This window comes from Pangasianodon hypophthalmus, chromosome 13, assembly GCF_027358585.1.
Source record: "Pangasianodon hypophthalmus isolate fPanHyp1 chromosome 13, fPanHyp1.pri, whole genome shotgun sequence".
Lineage (NCBI taxonomy): Eukaryota > Metazoa > Chordata > Actinopteri > Siluriformes > Pangasiidae > Pangasianodon > Pangasianodon hypophthalmus.
The window spans coordinates 17,265,200-17,287,331 of record NC_069722.1 but is presented as its reverse complement, the minus strand read 5'-3'; the positions used below and the strand labels follow the sequence as shown (position 1 = coordinate 17,287,331).

The following is a 22,132-nucleotide window of genomic DNA, read 5'->3' as shown; positions in this document are numbered from 1 at the left end:
TCTGGTTTTAAGGAGGAAGTCTTTCCCTATATTTGCTGAAAAACTGAATTCCCTAAAGCTTTAATAATTGTGCCTGTATGACCAGATTAATTTGGTCATCACTTTCATATTTGTCCAGATCCCCAGATCCATCTTTCTCATGAAAATGAATGCGAGAGCTGTCCATTATGACTATTTTTATGGTAACAAGAAAAACAAAAAATAAGAGCACATATGTAGGAAATATTGGTTGGGTAGATGTGGGCAGTGAGGTCTGTTCTGCAAAGAGAACAAAAAGTAGCTATTTTATAGACTGGCAGGAATTGTGTATTTTTTTTTTATTTTTGCTGTTCCTGACACCTATTTGGGTATGGCATCCATATCATCTCATTTGCCTAAGCCCTCCCACACAAATAGGCAGATGTTTACCTTGATTCCAGGATCTGCCTATGAGAGTAAATGAATTTAATTTCCTCTCAGTCTCTCATTGCTGTACATGCAACTAGTTGTAGAGAGGTTCATGCTGTGCAATTCATCACTAACAAAATTGAACATGCTTGAAAATTTTGGAGCCTTGATGATCGCTCGCAGACTGAGAAAATTGCACAGATGAATCATTCAAACTACATGAGTAATTGCCATCGGAGTGTGCAGTGCGTAGTCTTCGAGCTGTGGGTTGTAGCTGCTGAGCCCCAAAATTAGTGAACCAACACTACGTAACCCCATCCATTTTTAACCATCAGGTTTGTGTGTGTAGCATCATGATTTTCTATAATTTTTTTTTTTTATTAAAAAAGATATACAGTGAGGTTCATAAGTATTTGGACAGTGACACAATTTTTGTAATTTTGTGTCTGTACACCACCACAGTGGATTTGATATTAATTTCATTTTTACTTGGTTCACCTGGCATTTTACTACTATTACTGCTGGTTGTGTGTCGATTCTTACTGAATGTGGTGCTCCGTTAGGCAGATCTGTGATAGAAGTAAATGAGCAAATTGCAATAATAGCATAAAAAAGTGAAAAAATTAAAAATGTAAGCTTTTTAATGTGACAATTTCTGGACATATGACTGACCACAATAATTAAATCAAAGCTTTGTTTCAAATCAGTAAATACAATTAATACAATTAACAGTTAGGTCCCTAGGTATTTAGACAGTGATTTTTTTGCCTCTGTACACCACCACACTGGATTTGAAGTGAAATGTCACTCCATTTTTACAGGCTCAAAAGTAATTGGACAATTGACTGATAAGCAGTTTAATGGCCATTTGTGGCCTGTTTTCTCATTATTTTGTGACAAATTTAGGAGATAAAAGGTCTGGAGTTGATTCAAAGCATTAAATTTGTATTTGGTAGGCATTCATTCTTAAAAAGAAGGAATGCACTGGTGAGCTAAGCAACACCAAAAGGCTTGGAAGACCACGGAAGATAAGGTCGATGAATGCAGAATTCTTTCCTTGGTGAAGAAAAACCCCTTCACAATGTACAGCCAAGTCAAAAACTAGAGGTAGTGGGCGCATCATTGTCAAAGTCTACGATCAAGAGATGCCTTCATGAACATAAATACAGACAGTTTACCTCAAGATGCAAACCAATGGTAACACTCAAGAACAGAAAGGCCATATTAGACTTGCTAAAAAACCTCTAAAAGAAGCCTGCCCAGTTCTGGAACATGATTAACTTGTACCAGAATAATGGGAAGAGTGGAGAAGGAAAGGAAGGGCTCATGTTCCAAAGCTTACCACATCATCTGTCAAACATGTGGAGGCAGGGTTATGGCCTGGGCATGTATGGCTGCCAATGGAACTTGGTCACTGGTGTTTATTGATCATGTGACTGCTGACAGAAGTAGCAGGATGGATTCTGAAGTGTATAGAGCTATATTTCCTGCTCAGATTCAGTCAAATGCAAAACTGACAGCGTGGCACTTCACAGTACAGATAGATAATGACCCAAAACATACTGCGAAAGCAACCCAAGAGTTTCTTAAGGCAACGAAATGAAACCTAATTGAGCATGCTTTTCACTTACTGAATACAAAACTGAAGGCTGAAGGACCCACAAACAAGCAGTAACTGAAGGCAGCTGCAGTAAAAGCCTGGCAACACATCTCAAGGTAGGAAACTCAGCATTTGATGATGTCCATGGGTTCCAGAATTCAGGCAATCTTTGACTGCAAAGGGTTTTCATCCAAGTACTTAAAATAATCCTAATGTTTGATTGTTAGTTTGTCCAATTACTTTTGAGTCAGTGAAAATGGAGGGGCTCCTTTAAAAATGAAAAGTCTACACTTCAATCACATTTATGATTGCTTCATTTCAGATCTATTGTGGTAGTGTACAGAGGCAAAATTATGAAAATTGTCATTGTCCAAATACTTGTGGACCTGACTGTACATGGTGTATTCCATTTTCATAGGTGGACATTCAGACAGAAATTTCTAGCCTTGGCAATGTAGTTAAAATCCCAAGAGTTAAAAAAAAATAAAATAATCGTTTCCCTGAGTGGTGTTTCTTGTCTGTAGTGGAATAAGCTTTATGTTTACATGCTTTCTCTGTCTCTTTCAGTGGCACATTGTGCATCCTCTAGGCAAATAATTTCTCACTGGAAGAACTGTACTCGGCACGACTGTCCTGTTTGTCTGCCCCTGAAAACTGCCAGCGATAAGAGAAACCAGCAGTGTGAGTTCCTGTTTTTGAAAAGCCCTCCAACAGTAATTGTCTATCTTAACAGATTGTTGTAGATTAAATATGAATTCCTTAAATAATCACATCTAAACTGTATACGTTATCCAGGACTGAAAATAGAAAACGTGTTGTTATTCCAATAGTTAAATGTGTACTCAAAAGGCTTTTTAGTTTATCCAGCTGAACAGTGACAGCATTAGGCATACAGGATGATGTGGAGGATGAGGATGATGTGAATGATGATTAAGGTTTGAATTCCACTGTCCTTGAGGCTTAATTTACAGGAAAGCTTTTCTTCAGTTAATATAATATGCCAACATTTCTTTTAACCTAACCTCTGTTCACTGTGCCATTACCACAAACAGTTCCCTTAGACTTGTCTCTGTTTAGAAAGGAACTCTTAGTGCACTTATTTAGCTCTGAAAAGAATGCTTGACATGCCTAACTATATATGTGAATTATAAACTTCTCAAAATTGGGATAGGCATAGAATAGTTTTACCTAACTTTCCATTACTGGAGCAAATCAGTAAAAGGTCATTCTGGTTAATTACATTATACAAAAGGTTGTGGTATTGGTGCAGATTTAAACCCACACAACACTGGCAAATGCATGGTGCCTGACACAGCTGCCACTGTTTTTTCGGTTCTCTGTCATCTCCTTATGTTTTTTTCTTTCCTGTTTATGTCTTACTTACTTTACACAACTTCATTTTGTTTTTACAACGTTTGTCTTGTTTTACACTACTGTGTTTTGCGCCTTGCTTTTAAGTCCTTACTGTGTATTATGTGCTCACAGAAAGAAAAAAGATTACTTTTTCACGAGAGGAACATCTGAAACTAAAGAACAACTTACCACCAGAGTTAACACCCATTTTTCTATGCGAAGTGAACTGTTTGCCTTTAGATCACCAACTGAAGGTAAACAAAAATGCTGGCTGGCAAATGCAGGTAAAGAGGCAAGCAGGAGGCGCATTAGCTCATTGGTGGCATAAAGGCATCCCAGACTTCACTTCCAGCGCTTTGACTCTCCAGTGTGCACTCCCTTGCTAACAAGATAGATGAGGTTGCACTCCTTGTTAGAACTAACAAGGACTTTGCTCTCATCTCAGCTTTCTGCTTCGCAGAATCATGGCTAAACCAAGGCACACCTGATGCTATTGTTCACATTACAGGATATCAGCTGTTCAGAGTGGTCTGAAACAACATGCTGTGTGGTAAGTCGCGCAGAGGTGGTGTGTGATTGTACATTAACAACAGCTGGTGCACCGATGTCTCCAGAATTTTAACGCTCTGTTCCTCAGACCCATAAGCCCTTCTTTCACTTCATTTCATCAATTTAATTCTGTGATCCTGGTTGGAGCCTATATTCTACCTCAGGCCAATGCACTATCAGCGCAGCAGCAACTATCAGATTGCATTCATGATCTGGAGAATAAATTTCCCAACGGTGTGATATATATATATATATATATATATATATATATATATATATATATATATATATATTTTTTTTTTTCCTCCAATGAGTGTTGTCAATCACAGTAACATGAGACTTCATCTACCTAAATATCATCAGCTGATCAGCTACCCCACTCACCCCTTGACGATTCCTACAGCACCATAAAAGGGGCATTCCATCACTTTTCACATAAACCCCTTGGTAACTTGGACCACACTATGATCAAGCTTGTACCCTCATACAGAATGATACTGGAGCCATCTAAGCCCAGTTTAAAAAAAAAAAAAAAAAAAAAAAAAAAAAAAATCAGTCACCTGAGGAAGCCTGAGACTGTGGAACTGCAGAGGGATTACCTGGGAGGCAGTGGAAGGCTGCTGTAGTAGTATTGATGAGAATACTGATAGAGGATGCAGTAGAGGCTCCCTCCTCTATCGTCCAACTTCACACCAAAGACAAAAGAGTCACACCCTATCACCCTCCATCTTCCCTCCACTCAACCACTGTCAGTGAAGCAGGAGGACATTTAGAAGTGCAGCAAGCAGAATAACAGGACAGCAGCTGGACCAGATGGTGTCTCACCTGGTACCTTACAACATTGTGCAGTTCAGCTAGCTCCTATATTCACCCACATTTTAAACACCTTCCTACAGTTATGCAGGATCCCTGACTGCTTCAAAGGTATCCGACATTGTCATTTTTGCACAAAAGGACTTAAGAATTATAGACCAGTTGCTCTAACATCAGTCCATATGAAGTCCTTTGAGCAACTGATACTGGCCCACCTGAAGTCCATTACAGACAGACTCTCCTTGACCCTCTACAGATTGCTTACAGAGTAAACCACTCAGTTGAGGATGCAGTGAACCTGTGCCCTTTACTACATCCTACAGCACCTGGACTCTCCTAACATCTACGCAAGGATCTTATTTGTGGAGAACACTGTTGTTTCTGACTTAGTCCACAGCAGACTCATGCAGGTGAACATTCCCTCCAACTTCTGTAAGTGGATCATTAATTTTCCAACAGGACTGAAGCAGTATGTGAAATTGGGCCCCCACCTCTCAGACTCCAGTCAGCAGAGGAGTATCACAAGGCTGCGTTCTTTAAATCCACCTGTACTACCTTTATACCAATGACTGCACCACAACAGAGAGCTCCATCAAAATCATCAGGTTTGCAGGTGACACAACTGTAGTAGGTCTCATCTCCAACAATGATGAGACTACCTACAGAAGGTAAGTAGATCATCTTGTAGCATGGTGTACCCATAACAACCTTAAGTTTGATGCTGTCAAGCCGGTTGAAATGTCGGTTGACTTCTGCAAGCATCCCTCTGCCTGGCAATCAACATTTCAGCCGTATCCAAGGTTGAGTTTTTCAGATTAATAGGGACTACCATTACCAACTCACTGAAACAGGCCAACAACATAACCACCATTCTCAAGAAAGCACAGCAAGCTCACTGTACCTCAGCCGGTCCTGAAAAGATTTTACTCAGCCATCATGGAATGTGTGCTCACTGCCTCCTTCACAGTCTGGTTCTCCTCCTCCTCTTCCATCTCTAAGTACAGACTGCATTAAGTGGCCTGCTCGGCTGAGAAGCCCATCGGCTGTAAACTCGCCTAAATCAAGGACCTATACACTATCAGGGCAAAGAGGAGGGCAGTGAAAATAGCTGCTGACACCAAACATCCAAGCAACCACCTCTTTGTCAAGCTGCCATCACAGAGGCGCTACAAGTCAACCCTAACTACACGCAACCAGCACAGTTTCTTTTGAGATGCTATCCTGTTACTCAACCACCCCTGTCCATAGCAAGGCTTACTGAACCACCTCAAAATATTTTGCATTGCAGTTTGCATGCACTGATACTTTTGTCTTATGTCTCTTGTCCTGTCTCTGTGTAGTCCTATATGTTGTTGCCGTGTCTAGTGTCTTTCTGTTCACTGTACAGTTCAAGTCAAGTCAAGTGAATTTTTGTCATTCCTCTATATAACTTGTCCTCTTTAGAACAAAATGTTGTTTCTTCAGGACCATGGTACAACACAGAATAGTACGCAAGACTACATAAAGTGCAAATACACAACAGTGTAAGACGAGTGCAAGACAATAAATACACAGAACAGGACAATAAATACACAGGACAGTAAATACAAAGAACGTGGGCTGTAAACTGTAAGCTACTGTGTGATGTAGCAGCACAAGTGTGGCAGCAAAAAACGAGTTCCATAATATAAAAGTTTTTGATGCAGTTTTGTAAAGAGCAGTGTGCAGTGGTACTGAGTCATACTGGGTTAGGTGTCTGACTAGCCCAGGTGAGCATTGGAAGGCAGCAAGGTGTTGAGTAATCTGACTGCCTCAGAGAAGTGGCACGGATGCTTCTGTACATTCTACCAGGTGGCAGGAGGATGAAGAGTCCATGAGAGGGGTGAGATGGGTCATCCGCAATACTGGTGGCTTTGTGGATGCAGTGGTTGTTGAATGAGGTGTTGATTGTGGATAGAGTGTTCAGTGTGTTCAGTGGTGGTGCTGGAGGTGGAGTTGCTGATCCTGACAGACTGGGGTCTCCCAGTCAGAAATTCCAGGATCCAGTTGCAGAGGGAGGTGCTCAGGCCCAGCAGGCTCAGCTTTATCAGTTGCTGTGGTATGACTGTGTTGAATGCTGAACTGAAGTCTATGAACAGCATCCTTACATAGTTGTCCTGTTTGTCCAGATGGGTCAGAGAAAGGTGGATGGTAGCAGATATGGCATCCCCTGTTGAGCGCTTGGGACAGTAGTTGTACTGAAATGGTTCCAGTGTGGTGGGAAGCCTGCTCTTTGTGTATTTCATGACTAGCTGTTCGAAGTAATGATAGCTGTGAGTGCAACCGGCCGGTAGTTATTCAGGCAGGACACAAATGGTTTCTTCAGCACAGGGATGATGGTGGTCATCTTGAAGCACACAGGGACAACTGCTTGGTTCAGGGAAATGTTGAGGATGTCTGTGGGGACCTCTGCAAGCTGATCAGCACATTCCCTGAGCACCCGGCCAGGTATGTTGTCAGGACCTGCAGCTCTCCGTGGGATAACTCTGGACAGAGTTTTCTTGATATCTGCTGTAGACAGACAAAGTACTTGGTCAGTGGGAGCTGGGGTGGTCTTCTATGCTGGCATGTTGTTCTGTGCTTTGAACCATGCATCGAAATCATTCAGTGCATCTGGGAGCAAGGCCGTCACCATAACAGACAAGTGGTGTAGCTTTGTAGACTGTGATGGCCTGAATGCCGTGCCACATTCGCCTTGTGTCTTTGGTGTTTAAGAAGTGACTGTGGATTCTTATTGCGTAGTTGTGCTTTGCCTCTCTGATAGTCTGGGACAGATTGGCCCTGGCTGTGTGGATGGCTGCCTTGTCATCAGACCAGAAGGCAATGTCTTGGGTTTTCAGCAGCAAGCGCACTTTCAAAGTCATCCACGGTTTCTGGTTTGCTCATGTGGTTGATGGTCTTGAAGGAAGTCACAACATCTATGCACTTGCTGATGTAGCCAGTCACTGATGCTGTGTATTCTTCCAAGTCTGTGGTATGGTTGTATGTAGCAGTCTCTGAACAAATTCTGTGTGCCCAAAGCAGTCCTGAAGTGCTGAGATGGCTCCCTCAGACCAGGTTCTCAACTGTTTCAGAACCGGTTTGGCATGTTTCAGGGGTGGTCTGTATATCTGGGATTAGCATAACAGAGATGTGGTCCATGCAACCAGGGTGGGGGTGGGGTGCAGCCTTGTAAGCAGCATGAATGTTAGTGTAAACAAGGTCTAAGGTCTGTTTGTGTCTACTGCACTGCACTGTCTACACTCCTGCTGCAGTGATTGTTGTACGGTCCTTTGTTGTTGCCCTGTATGTTTTGATATACTGTTTAATGTTGCACACTGTTACCAAGCCAAAACCAATTCCTGTGAGCACAACTCATAGGCAATAAAGTGTTTGATTTCTGATTTCATAACCACATGCCTCTGTAAAAATATTTCTACTCCTACACAAATTTAGAGCTTAACGTATGAATATCTTTGACAGAATAATTTGTAAAATTGTTCTGCAAAAATTTGTTGTGCATGAACATTCATTGATTGAATTTAACAGTTGCTCCTACACTTCCATGTGTTTTGAGTAAACAGGTTTTCTGTTCTTTTCTCAGAACAGAGAAGCATGTTTAAATTGTTCATGATAATCAAGTTATGTGGTGGATACAGACTAGGTTAGAAAAATATTGGACTATTCCTTTAAATGTGACTCCTTTAAATGAGCAGAACGGGTCAGGATCACTAATATCTCAGGAGTAGCATGTGTAGATTGACAGGGGGAGATTGTTAGGTATGTGGTTAAGGCACTCTGTACTTTGTGTGCAGAGTGCAAGCAGGGACTCCGGCAAGACTAGCTATGACAGCGTAACTAAAAGGGATAGCCAGAAGGTAACAGAGACATGTGGGTTCCCTGGGACATAAAATGGCCGGCCACCCCACTGTCAGCAAACCTGAGTGAACGCGTGAGAGTGGGCGGGTGACAGCATCCAAACATCCCAGTTTGCCACAACACTCTATGCCTGTAAACCTTGCAAACCTCTGCTCCTTTACCAACGAAAAAACTATTCACAAAAGGCTTGACTAAACAAATATGTTTTCAGGCTAGACTTAAACAATGAGACTGTGTCTGAACCCCGAACACTAATCGGAAGGCTGTTCCATAACTGTGGGGCTTTGTAAGAGAAAGCTCTACCCCCTGCTGTAGCCTTCACTATTTGAGGTACCAACAAATAGCCTGCACCACTTTATCAAAATAGGCATGGCGGATCATAAAAGACCAAAAGTTTGCTCAAATACTGAGGCGCGAGACCATTCAGTGCTTTATAGGTCAATAGTAGCATTTTATAATCAACGCGGAATTTGATTGGGAGCCAATGTAGTGTGGATAAGATAGGGGTGATGTGATCATATCTTCTGGCTCTAGTAAGGACTGTCTCTGCTGTATTCTGGGCTAACTGGAGCTTGTTTATGCACCTACTGGAACATCCAGACAGTAGGGCATTACAATAATCCAACCTAGAGGTAACAAAAGCATGAGCTAATTTTTCTGCATCGTGTAGTGACATTGCGTTTCTTATCTTAGCAATATTTCTGAGATGAAAGAAGGGTATCCTAGTAATATTATCTACATGAGCTTCAAATGAAAGGCTGGAGTTAAAAAATCACAACAAGGTCTTTTACTGCTGCACGTGATGAAACAGAAATGCCATCCAGAGTTATGTAATCAGAAAGCTTACTTCTAGCTGCATGTGGTCCTAGTACAAGTTCTTCTGTCTTATCAGAATTAAGTAGAAAGAAGTTAATAAGCATCCAGTTTGTAATGTCTTCTACACATTTCTCAACTTTATTAAGCTGGTGTGTCTCATCTGTCTTTCCTGAGACATACAACTGTGTATCAATAGCATAACAGTGGAAGCTAATACCATGTTTACAAATAATTTTACCCAGAGATAGCATATACAAAGAAAACAGCAGTGGGCCTAAAACAGAGCCTGTCCCTGTGCTATGACGAGGCCTAAATCCTGGCTGATACATTTCATGAATGTTATTCCTATGTAGGTATGAGCATAACTGCTGTGATACAACCTTTTCTAGGATCTTGGAGATAAAGGAGAGGTTTGATATTGGTCTATAGTTAGACAGCTGACAGGGGTCAAGGTCAGGTTTTTTTAATCAGGGGTTTGATAACTGCTAGCTTGAAAGATTTAGGTACATAGCCAATGCTAAGGGAAGAATTGATTATTTTTAGAAGAGGTTTGATTGCTTCTGGAATTATCTGTTTGAAGAAACATGTAGGTAAGGGATTTAGTATACAAATTGATGATTTTGATGAGGAAATTAGTGAAATTATTTCTGTCTCTCGAAGGGGAGTAAAACATTCTAATCGTTGATTTTATGTCATTATAATATTATCTACAGGGTTAGTTATAAAACTATTTTGTTTTAAATTAATAATAAATTAAAAATTAATAAATTATTTTTCTTTTAAGTGGAGCTACCTTATCTAGCATGTAGCGAAACGTTAACTCTAAACATTCAGTTGCCTCATCAAATTCTTCAGGTGGGTGGGTCCTATTACATTCGGATTAACCCCTACTGAATCTAGTATGGACACAACCGCTGTTCTCAGAGGGTCTTCGGGGTTATCAAAATGAATATTAAAGTCTTCAACAATTAATGCTGTGTGTAAACCAGTCCATGCTAAAACGTATATCTCAAATATATCCAGGTTTAAACAATTTAAGCAGTTTATTAGTGATTGTAACTCATGCATTTTGTAGGATGTGACACAGCAGACAATGGTCTGTCATTCTGTTTGGTTGTAATCAGTTATGATGCATCATGAGTTATGATGAAAACATCTCAACCAACCTTATCTATTGAATTATTTGCTCCTTTTTTTTTTTTTTTTTTTTTGCTTCAAATCATTTAAACAAGAAGCCTGGGCCAACAATTTAAAGTCCACAATGATACATAATGATGTTGATTCCCAGACTTACACTGCATTTGACGTAACCTCAGAAGTGGGAACTCGGAGCTTGAAATCATGTCATTTTCGACCTTTGTGCTCTCAAGCTGCAAAGTGGGGAGAAAAACTATGAATGCCTCCATGTTCATCTTATGTTCATGTTCAGCTAGCTTGTTAACTGTGCTGAGTGACAAATATTTTTTCTCCTCAATACAGGGAACTGCATAGTCAGTGTTAGAGATTTAACAGGTGAATGTCTGTATGTTGATTTGATTTAAAGCAAATACGTGTATATACAGAATAATTTATATAATAAATGCTATAACATTTATGCTAAATGAGTTTCTAGTAGTTTTGGCTTTAGATCAATTAATATAAAGACACAATACTAAATCTATAACATTTGACCACACTAACAGCTGTTTTGAGAAGATAATCAACAACATTAGTTATCACTCAAACGTTAGCTGACTAGCTACTCGCTGTTGTCCGCTGTCATTGCTGTACTGCCATTTCAGTCCAAAATGCTGCATGAATGTTTGAAGTTCACTGTAGTAGAATAGTACCAATAGGCACTCAGGCCTGTAACTGAAAAAGTGATGTTAAAATACCTTTTTAGTGCTGCCACCTGTAGGCTGGCTTAATGTGAAAGCAAAGCAACACAGCACAGATATGTAACCTGGCACCATGGGGAAGGGGTTATTTTTCAGGTGTCAATCTGATGGTTGAATGGTAATCACCAGTAGATACAATAGAAGCAGGAGTTTTACCATCTGCAGATTTACCTTTTATCTCAACTTTTACTCATGCAGACTGCTGTATCTTGAATCTTGGTTTACATAATATTGTGTGTCAGATGGGAAAAAGTAGTACTAAATTAAGTTAGAGTTGCACAATAAATCATATTTTAATTTTTATCAGCTGATATCATTAGTGAGCTCAAGTTTAACTGAAGGAATCACCACAATATGCAATCATTCATATATTTTTTGTCTATTTTTGTTTAGTATTTAAAGTTTGAATAACTTAACTGTGCAGTAGTATTATATTGTTTAAAATGTGCAGAATTATGTTACTTTATAGAGTGCAATAAAATTCCAATATTGAACAATGTTGCCAATATTTTAAGCATTATTCTGCAACCCTCAATTGTGGATAATTTAGCCAATAAATACTTGTGGGGAGGTATAGAGAGTTTTTATCTGTAACTTTTCTCTTCATAATTAATTACAGTCTTTTGTTAATTGTTGTTCTGTAGCTATGTTGACTCCAACTAATGCTGGCATGCAAGCGTCTATGGGAACAGTGGGCACTAGCCAGCCAAGTGCACCTAATATCAGCAACACCACAAATATAGACCCGAGCTCCATGCAGAGAGCCTATGCGGCTCTTGGCCTCCCATATGGAAACCAGTCTGCTACACAAACACAGGCACAGGGTCTGGGCCAGCAGACCCCACAGACGCAGCCACTTCAGCAGCAGCTTCGTCCCATGAACTCTCTGGGTAATGTGCGCCAGACCAAGATTTGTGCTGAAGTTTTGAAAGTCAATTCATGTATAATGTAAAAAGTGTGTTAGACATTTTAAACTGGATATGGGAATTTTGTTCTAAATTTTATGAATTATGAATCGTGTTCTTTATTTTGCTAACACCAAATTTAGAGCTGCATTAAATGTGAATCCTGACAAATGCTGGAAGTAGAAAAATGGGCTTATTGACCACTGTGTAAAACCACACAGACATAAAAACCCACAAAGAATATATGTAATAACCGCATTTAATGTTTCCTTTAACATTTTCATCCATTTCAGTTTCATAAATATCTTTGTTGGTTAACCATCTAAAACAAAACATTTGGGGGGGGTGTGTGGTTTGTTTTTTTTGTGTGTGGGGGTCTCGGGCGCACGTATATGTGTGATCTCTGCTGGCCTTTCAGGCACTAACCCGATGAACCTGGGAGGTAATGGTATGAGCGTTCCCACTTCCGATCAGACGAGTCTCCACACTGACTCATCCCTCCCCTCATCCCTGAACAAGTGAGTCTGACCCCTTTTCACTTCTCGTCTCTAACCTCATGCTGCATTTGACTTAAAAAGTAGGAAAGTGGAGTTCAGAGTTACATCATCTACTTTTCTAGCTACGAAGCAGAGAAAAAAATGGTTTTATAAATAGTTTGTTTATTGATGCTCTGTCCAAGCACCAAAATCTCATGAACTAGCGAAAAGCTGGCCAGCTAACTTTGGTGACGTGAATGATAACTTGAACATTCGTCATGTATTTAACTTCTCACCATACAGGTATATTATATAACCATATAGTCAATGTTATAGATTTAAATGTTATAGATTTATAGAACTAATGTGCATACATGATGAATGATTGAGCTAAAGCATATACTATTATAATATCATTTAAAAATAGTGATGCAGTGTTTTTTGTTTTTTTTTTTCTGTTTTTTTTTTTAATCATGTAACAGGACAGTTTCCCTTGTCGTAGGAATTACTATGATTAACTGATCAGTCAGAGCACAATATGTGCTCCTTATGACAACAAATAAAAGCTTGACACTGAAGCTTCAGTAAAGTATTTAGGGGACCCCTAAGCCATTCGTATTTATTTACTGGAGCCATGGTACACTGATGGTATAATGATATTGTGATGTTGTGCTGCTTTTGTACTGTGAATTTGTCCCATCCTCTCTGATTCCTAATGAAATATTTCCTTACACCAAACGTTAAGTAATTACATGAAAGCTTGTCAGAAATAACATTTTTACATTTGTTGTCACATTTTATGACTTCAGCTATACTGTATAATCTCTAAATGTAATGTTCCTACAGCCAGCTGCTGTCAGATAGCTCTGGTGTGAGTGGAATGGGGAATCTGCCATCAACAACAGCACCCTCTTTGCCTGGCATGAAGAAGGCCTGGCATGAATGTGTCACTCAGGACCTACGTAACCACCTTGTGCACAAACTGTGAGTGGAATAATCACTTCAAAATAAAGTAGAGAGCTAATTTAGCTTTTGTGTATTTTAAGCTAGCCATGTATGTTAGCCTTCATTCAACATGTGGTTCAGCTGTCCATTTAAACAGGGATACAGATCTAACTCTCAGTCTCTAAGTCTCCATTTCCCTGTTTTTGTTTTTATCTCATATAGAGTTCAAGCCATATTCCCCACCCCAGACCCAGCAGCACTGAAGGACAGACGAATGGAAAACTTGGTTGCTTATGCCAGAAAGGTGGAGGGCGACATGTACGAGTCTGCTAACAGCAGGGTATATCACTTCAGCTAACATCACTCTGTTATATCAAACTAGAATGTGTGTGCAGGACTGTTTTTTCATCTTTTTTTTAAAAATTCAATTCCTGCCTGCTCTTGAAAGAATTCTGACCAATCTCACCCACTCCTGCAGGTTTTTTTTTGTTTGTACCTGCCCACAGTATTTTCTGATGAACTTGTTTCTAATAAACTCTATTTCCCAAAAATATAAAGAAATTCTTTTTACAATCTCCAAAAAAAGGCTTTGGAGTCATTTATTAATTTGATGTTCTAAAATATTGTGTATGATACTGCGTAACTGTTTGTTGTATTGACTGTTGTGCTTTAATCCTAACTTTGTACAATGGATCTTCTTTTGGAGTTCTTTTCCTCTGTATTTATCATGGTTTATCGTTGCACCGTAAAAAAGGGGTGTGTGTAACCCTATACTAATACAGAGTAGGGTCTGCTTTTGCTCTCAAAACAGCCTCTATTCTTTGTGGAATGGATTCCACAAGATGTTGGAAAATGCTTTGTGATTGTGGTCCTTGTTGATGTGATTGCATCACACAATTCCTGCAGATTTTTCAGGTGCACTTTCATGCTGCGAAGCTCCTGTTCCACCACATCCCACCAGTAGCCTGCTGAAGGTCATTTTGTAGAGCTCTGGCAGTGCTCCACCTGTTCCTCCTTGCACAAAGGAGGAGATACCGGGCCTGCAGCTGGGTTGTTGCCCGTCAGTTCTCAAAGTTGATGTGTTGGAAGCAGGAAAAATTGGCAAGCGTAAGGATCTGAGCAACTTACTTGAGCGAATTATGATGGCTAGATGACTGAGTCAGAACATCTCCAAAACGGCAGGCCTTGTGGGGTGTTCCCAGAATGCAGTGGTTAGTACCTACCAAAAGTGGTCCAAGGAGGGACAACCAGCGAACTTGAATAGGATCATGGGTGCCCAAGGCCCATTGATGCGCATGGTGAGAGGGCTAGGCCGTCTGGTCTGATTCCACAAAAGAGTTATTATAGTACAAATTGCCGTAAAAGTTAATGCTGGCTCTGATGGAAAGGTTTCGGGACACACAATGCTTGCACAGCTTGCTGCATATGGGGCTGCATAGCCACAGACCGTTCAGAGTGCCCAAAACACATCAGATTTCAATATGTAGTTATTTCTTCCTAAAAAGTAAACCAACATTCAGAAACCAGGTGAGAAAAAAACAAGTACACCCCATAATTCAGTAACATGTAGACCCACCTTCAGCAGCAATAAATTGTAGTAAAAACTTTCTGTACAAGTGTAACAGTCTCTCACATCATTTGGGAGAAATTTCGGCCCACTCTTCTTTACAGTGCTTCTGTTCATTGACGTTTGAGGGCATTTGTTTATGGACAGCTCTCTTTAAGACCCCACAACAGCATCTCACTGGGATTGAGGTCTGGACTTTCACTTGGCCATTCCAACACCTTGAATTTTTTTTTTTTTTTTTAGCCATTTAGATGTTTTTCTGGTGTGCTTGGGATCATTGTCTTGTTGCATGACCCATTTGACAGATGGCCTAACATTTGTCTCAAGAGAGTTAAGTAAAGTGGAGTTCATTGTTGTTTCAATGACTGCAAGTCTCCCAAGTGTGGTGGCAAAACAAGCCCAAATCATCCCCCCTTCACCACCAAGATTCAATTTAATTTGTATAGCACTTACAGCAATGGACATTGTCACAATGCAGCTTTACAGAAACATATAAATTCAGAGTATAAATTTTAAATTTATAAAGGTTACAAAGTATACCATGCTTGACATTTGGTATGAGGTGTTTGTTTTGATGCACCATGTTTGGCTTTCACCAAACATTGTGCTGTGAGTGATGACGAAACTTCTCCACCTTGGTCTCATCAGTCCAAAGGACATTGTTCCAGAACTTTTGTAGTTTGTTCAGATGCAATTTTGCAAACCTAAGTTGTGCTGTGATATTCTTTTTGGAGAGAAGAGGCTTTTTCATAGCCACCCTTTCCTGAAATCCATATTTGTTCAGTCTTTTTCTGATTGTGCCGTCATGAACATAAACATTTAATGTGCTTACAGTGACCTGTAGGTCACATGATGTAACTCTCAGGATTTTCTTTGTATCTCTGAGCATTAAACAGTCTGACCTTGGAGTGAATTTGCTGGGAAACCCACTCCTGGGATTGGCAACTGTCTTGAAGGCTTTCCGTTTGTAAACAGTCCCTCTCCCTGTATGGTTATCAGAATGGTGAATTTCAAATTGTTTGGAGATGGCCTTATAACCCTTCCCAGATTGATGAGCCGCAACAGTTGGTTCTCTGAGGTCATGGCTGATATCTTTTCTTCTTGTCATGTAGACACACCTGAGTGCTCCAGAACACCAAACTGCCAAAGATTCTGCTTTTATAGAGGTAGTCACACTTCTTGTTGATTAACTAATCTTGTGCATTTCATTAGTAACATCTGGCTGCTCACTCTTGTATTGTTTGTGGAAGTAGGAAGGGTGTACTTAATTTTTGGCCTAGCTGTTTTCTGAATGTTTGTTTAAATTTTTGGGAATAAATGACTGCATATTGAAATCTGTTGTGTTTTTTTTTTTTGAGGTAATTTGTTTGTTTATAGAAGTTCTTGAGAATCACACAATTGTTATTTAGGCCCTGAAAAATAAAACATAGAATTGAAGAAGGGTATACTTTTCTTTCCTATGACTGTATATGTATATACATTTATCAGCCATAACATTAAAACCACCTGCCTAATATTGTGTAGGTCCCCCTTGTGCTGGCAAAACAGCTCTGACCTGTTGAGGCATGGACTCCACAAGACCTCTTGAAGGTGTGCTATGGTATCTGGCACCAAGATGTTAGCAGCAGATCCTTTTATGTCCTGTAAGTTGCAAGGTGGGGCTTCCATGTATTGGACTTGCTTGTCTAGCACATCCCAAAGATGCTCGATCGGATTGAGATGTGGGGAATTTGGCGGCCAAGTCAACTCCTTGAATTCTTACATAATATTAGGGAGGTGGTTTTAATGTCAAGGCTAATTGTTGTGTGTGTGTTCCCACAGACACTCCAAAATCTAATAGAAAGTGGATGCTGTTATAGTTGTAAAGGGCAGGGGAGGCAGCTCCATACTATGCCCATAGTTTTGGAATGGGATGCCCAACAAGCTTATATAGCTGTGATGGTTGGGTGTCCACATACTGTTAGCCATATAGTGTCTGTTGAACGAGGAGACTTGGCTCCCAGTCGACGTTCCATTTTATCCCAAAGGTGTTCAGTGGGCTTGAGCTCAGGTCTCTGTGCAGGCCACTGGAGGTCCTCTACACCAAACTCATCACGCCATGTCTTTAAGGACCTAGCTTTGTGCACAGGAGCACTGTCATGCTATAACAGGAAAGGGCCATCCACAAACTGTTACCACAATATTGGAGGCATACAATTTTCTAAAATGTCTCAATGTTGTAGCATTAACAATACCCTTCACTGGAACTAAAGGGCCTTGTCCAAACCCTGAGATGCAGCCTCATACCATTATCCCTGCTCCAGCAAACATTACTGCTGGCACTATGCATTCCAGTAGGTTTGTCATATGCTAAACCCAGATTTGTTCGTCAGACTGTAAGCGAGTGAGCCGTGAATCATCACTCCAAGGTCCAGTGGCAGTGCTCTTTACAACACTCCATCCTATGCTTGTCATTGCGCATAATGATCTTAGGCTTGTGTACAACTGCTTGACCTTGGTAACCCATTTCATGAAGCTCCCGACGCACAGTTAATGTGTTGACTTTGCTTCCAGAGGCAGTTTAGAACTCTATAGTGATATGACAGTACCACATTTACAGTCACTGAGCTCTTAAGTATGACCTATTTATTGCCACTGTTTGTCTGTGGAGATTGCATGGCTGTGTTCTTAAATTGTATGCACCTGTTAGTGATGGTATGTATGAAACGCCTGAAATCATTAGAAGGAGTGTCCACATACTTTTAGTCATATAGCTAAAAGTATGTGAACATACTATATGGCTAAATGTATGTGGACACTTACACGCATCCACAGAGCACTTTATTAGGACACAGATGGTAGGGTCAGAATTTGGCACCAACAGCATTAATCCATAGACCCAACCTGCATTGTGTCAACAGTCCAGGCTGGTGGAAGTGGTGTAATGGTGTGGGGAATGAAAGTGGCAAGGCTTTGTGGGGTGCTCCCAGTCAGTAGTGATGAGTGATGGTCTGAGGAAGGACAATCCACAAGCCAGAGACAGGGTGTTGGGCAGCCTAGACTCATCGATGCAGTGACTGCTATCCTGTCTGATATCCCTTCAAAACTGCTTCTGTGGCACAAATCACAGAACATTTTAATGATGGTTACGGGAGGAAAGTGTCACAACACACAGTGCATTAAACCCTGCTGTATATGGGCCTGCTTAGCCAAAGATGGGTCAGAGTGCCCATAAATGAAACCGATTATGAAATGGTAGATCCTGGTGGTAGATTGGTAGATTCAGGTAAAGCCTGAAAAACAGAAGCAGAAATTTTTTGACTTGAAATGAACAGTCAGGGTGAAGCTTGAAAAACAGAAATGGAAATTATTTTGACACACTTCTATACTAATAAAAATATTTAACAATGTATAACATGAATAATAAAAAGTGAACTCTAAATCTTTTGTCAGCTGAGGCATTTGTTTAAGGTTTATGGAAACAAACCTTATTCAAGTCGAACATTAGTTAGTCTTCTTTCGCATTTTTCTGAATTTATGGGATTTTCACGAATACTAAATTTCTTGTGTTCATATGTTGAGGCAGACAGTCGATAACAGCACAGATCCACATAGGTTTTCACTCATCAGCCAGAAGAGAAATCTGATGCAGTGGGCACACGTGTACCAAAACAGGAATAGTTGAAGAATGGGGAAAATGTTGCTTGGTCAAGGTTTTTATGTGTTGTGCCTGTCTGGCCCTAACAACTCTGCACTGAGTCACTGAGATCACTTTTATTCACTGTTTTCATGTTTGAGGTGAACTAAGCTCTTGACCAGTATCTACATGAGTTTATGCATTACACTGCTGCCACATGATTGGCTGATTGAATAATTGCATGAATATGTAGGTGTATTAAATTGGATGGAGAGTATCGTGCTTTCCTCCAACTGTTCTGCTACCCTGTGACATAGCATGTGCAGCAGTTTGAAAATATGTGCTGACTGACTTCATATGTCTTGGAGAAAGCACATGCTAGCCTTCATCCTCCCCAGCTGGCAGCTGTTGTGTTATGGAGAGAGCAAGTTTTGGGTAGGAATTGGTAAATGACCAAATTGGGAGAAAAGGGAGTAAAAAACAATTTGCACCATAGCGACCCTCACCATAATAAAGCAGATACTAAAGATGCAAATGAAGGCAGTAAATATATCATGCAGTGCCTGTCTACTATTAATCAGTATGGCTTTTCTTTGTTCCACAAGCTTCGTATCTGAAAGGCTCTCATTTGTTTTTAACATGGATATTTTATTAGGATGAGTATTACCACTTCCTAGCTGAGAAGATATATAAGATTCAGAAGGAGCTGGAAGAAAAGAGAAAGTCAAGGCTTCAGAAACAGCCTCCCTTGGGCACTCAGGGGGTACAGCAGACTGGCATTCCGCAGCCTAATGCCATGGGAAGTGCACAAGCCACCCGGCCAGCAAGTGAGTATGGATTTGTTTGCCCGAATAACTATAGTTGTTCTAGGATGCTTAGGTTTATGGTAGCTCTAATTACGCCTTTACACTATCTTTAACTCACCAGATGGATCTGTGACTATGTCCAGTGTATCAAATCAAATGGTGAACCGCATGAAAGGTATGTGCCTTTTTTCCACTCTTAACACATTTCTACTTTCTCATTCTCTTTTTTAGTATATTACATCCAAATTTACACTATATGGCCAAATGTTTATAGACACCTGACTATCATACCCACGTGTGAATTTTGAACATCCCATTGCAGATTTGGTTGCTGTTATAATAATCTCCACTCTTCTGGTTAGGCTTTCCACTAGACCGTGGCTAGGGGGATTTGCTCATTCAACCACAAGAGCATTATTTAGGTTAGTCACTGATGTCTGGGCATGGGAGGCATTCCAGTTCATCTTAAAGATGTTCAGTGGGTTTGAGGTCATGGCTCTGTGCTATATGTATAATCTTTGCCCATATTGTGTGTACATACACCATATATGTACATACACCGATCAGTCATAAGATTAAAACCACTGACGGGTGAATTTAATAACATTGATGATCTCGTTACAATGACACCTGTGAAGGGGAGGGATATATTAGGCATATATTAGTGAGGGACGATATATTAGTGGGTGATATTATTGAACAGTCAGTTCTTGAAGTGTTGGAAGCTCTGATGGATGGAAGCAGCAGATGTTGGATCTGCTGCTAACGTCTTGGGGCCTTACACCACAACACACCTTCATATATATATGTGTATATATATATATATATATATGTATATATATATGTGTGTGTGTGTGTGTGTGTATATATATATGTATGTGTATGTGTATATATATATGTATATATATATATATATATATATATATATATATATATATATATATATATATATATATACATATATATTATATACAACCCCATTTCCAAAAAGTTGGGACGCTTTGTAAAATGCAAATGAAAACAGAATGCAAAGATTTACGAATCACAAACTTTATATATTTTATTCACAGAGCATAGACAACATATGAAATATTTAAAGTGAGACATTTTACTATTTTATGAAAAATATTAGCTCATTTGGAATTTAATACCACCAACATGTCTCAAAAAAGTTGGGACGGGGGCAACAAAAAGCTGGAAAAGTAAATAATACTAACAAGAAACAGCCAAAGGAACATTTTAAAACTAATTGGATTAATTGCCTACTGATAAGCAGTTTCATGACCAGCCTTGGCCTGTTTCTTCGTTATTTCATGACAAATTAAGGAGATAAAAGGTCTGGAGTTGATTCCAAGTATTAAATTAGAATTTGGTAGCTGTTCAAGGGAACTCTCAATATGTGATCCAAAGAGGTGTCAATGCAAGCGAAGTAGGCCATCATTAGGTTGAAAAAACAAAACAGACCTATCAGAGAGATAGCAGAAACTTGAGAGTGGCCAAACCAACAATTTGGTACATTCTTAAAAAAGAATGAATACACTGGCGAAGTCAGAAACACCTGGAAGGCCACGGAAGACAGCTAAAGTGTATGATTGCAGAATTCTTTCCTTGTTGAAGAAAAATCCCTTTACAACATCTAGCCAAGAACACTCTGGAGGAGGTAGGCGTATCATTGTTTAAGTCGACAATCAAGAGACACCCTCATGAATGTAAATACAGACGGTTTACCTCAAGATGCAAACCACTGGTAACACTAAAGAACAGAAAGGCCAGATTAGACTTTGCTAGATATCATCTTAAAAAGCCTGCCCAGTTCTGGAACAAGTTTTTTGGACAGATGAAACCCAGGAAGAGAAGAGTATGGAGTAGGAAACAAAGGGTTCATGATTCAAAGCATATGACATCATCTGTTAAACATGTGGAAACAGTGTTATGGCATGGGCGTATATGGCTGCCAATGGAACTGGGTCACTGGTGTTTATTGATCATGTGACTGCTGACAGAAGTATCAAGATGAATTCTGAAGTGTATAGAGCCATACTTTCGGCTCAGATTCAGTCAGATGCTGCAAAACTGTTAGGACAGCACTTCACAGTACAGATGGATGACCCAAAAAGTAATGTGAAAGCAACCCAAGAGCTTCTTAAAGTAAAGAAATGGAATGTTCTTAAATGGCCGAGTCAGCCACCTCACCTCAACCCAATTGAGCATGCTTTTCATATACTGAGGACAAAACTGAAGGCAGAAAGACTTGTGGTGGTATACAGTGGCAAAGTAATGAAAATTGTGTCACTGTCCAAATTCCTTTGGACCTTCGTGTGTGTGTGTGTGTGTGTGTGTAAATATATCCATGATCCATGTTGACATGACTGCCTCATGCAATTCCTGCAGATTTTACAGGTGCACTTTCATGCTGCAAATCTCCTGTTCTACTACATCCCAATGTAGTAGATGTGTTCTACCACATCCCATTACCATGTTGGAAATAGCCATTAGAAGATGGGTAAATTGCGGATGGATGCACATGGTCAGCAACGATACTCAAA

The 22,132-nt window shown here is 40.0% G+C and overlaps 1 protein-coding gene across 2 annotated transcripts in view; it reads left to right on the top strand.

Moving 5' to 3' along the window:
- crebbpb (CREB binding protein b) overlaps positions 1-22,132 on the top strand; it is a 95,577-nt gene that overhangs the window by 32,920 nt on the left and 40,525 nt on the right. For both annotated transcript variants that reach the window (XM_026916073.3, XM_053239429.1), the window contains 7 exons: positions 2,555-2,668; positions 11,916-12,161; positions 12,595-12,694; positions 13,499-13,636; positions 13,820-13,937; positions 19,436-19,607; positions 19,708-19,761. In XM_026916073.3, coding sequence (XP_026771874.1) covers positions 2,555-2,668; positions 11,916-12,161; positions 12,595-12,694; positions 13,499-13,636; positions 13,820-13,937; positions 19,436-19,607; positions 19,708-19,761 — 942 coding nt within the window. The remainder of the gene's footprint in view (positions 1-2,554; positions 2,669-11,915; positions 12,162-12,594; positions 12,695-13,498; positions 13,637-13,819; positions 13,938-19,435; positions 19,608-19,707; positions 19,762-22,132) is intronic.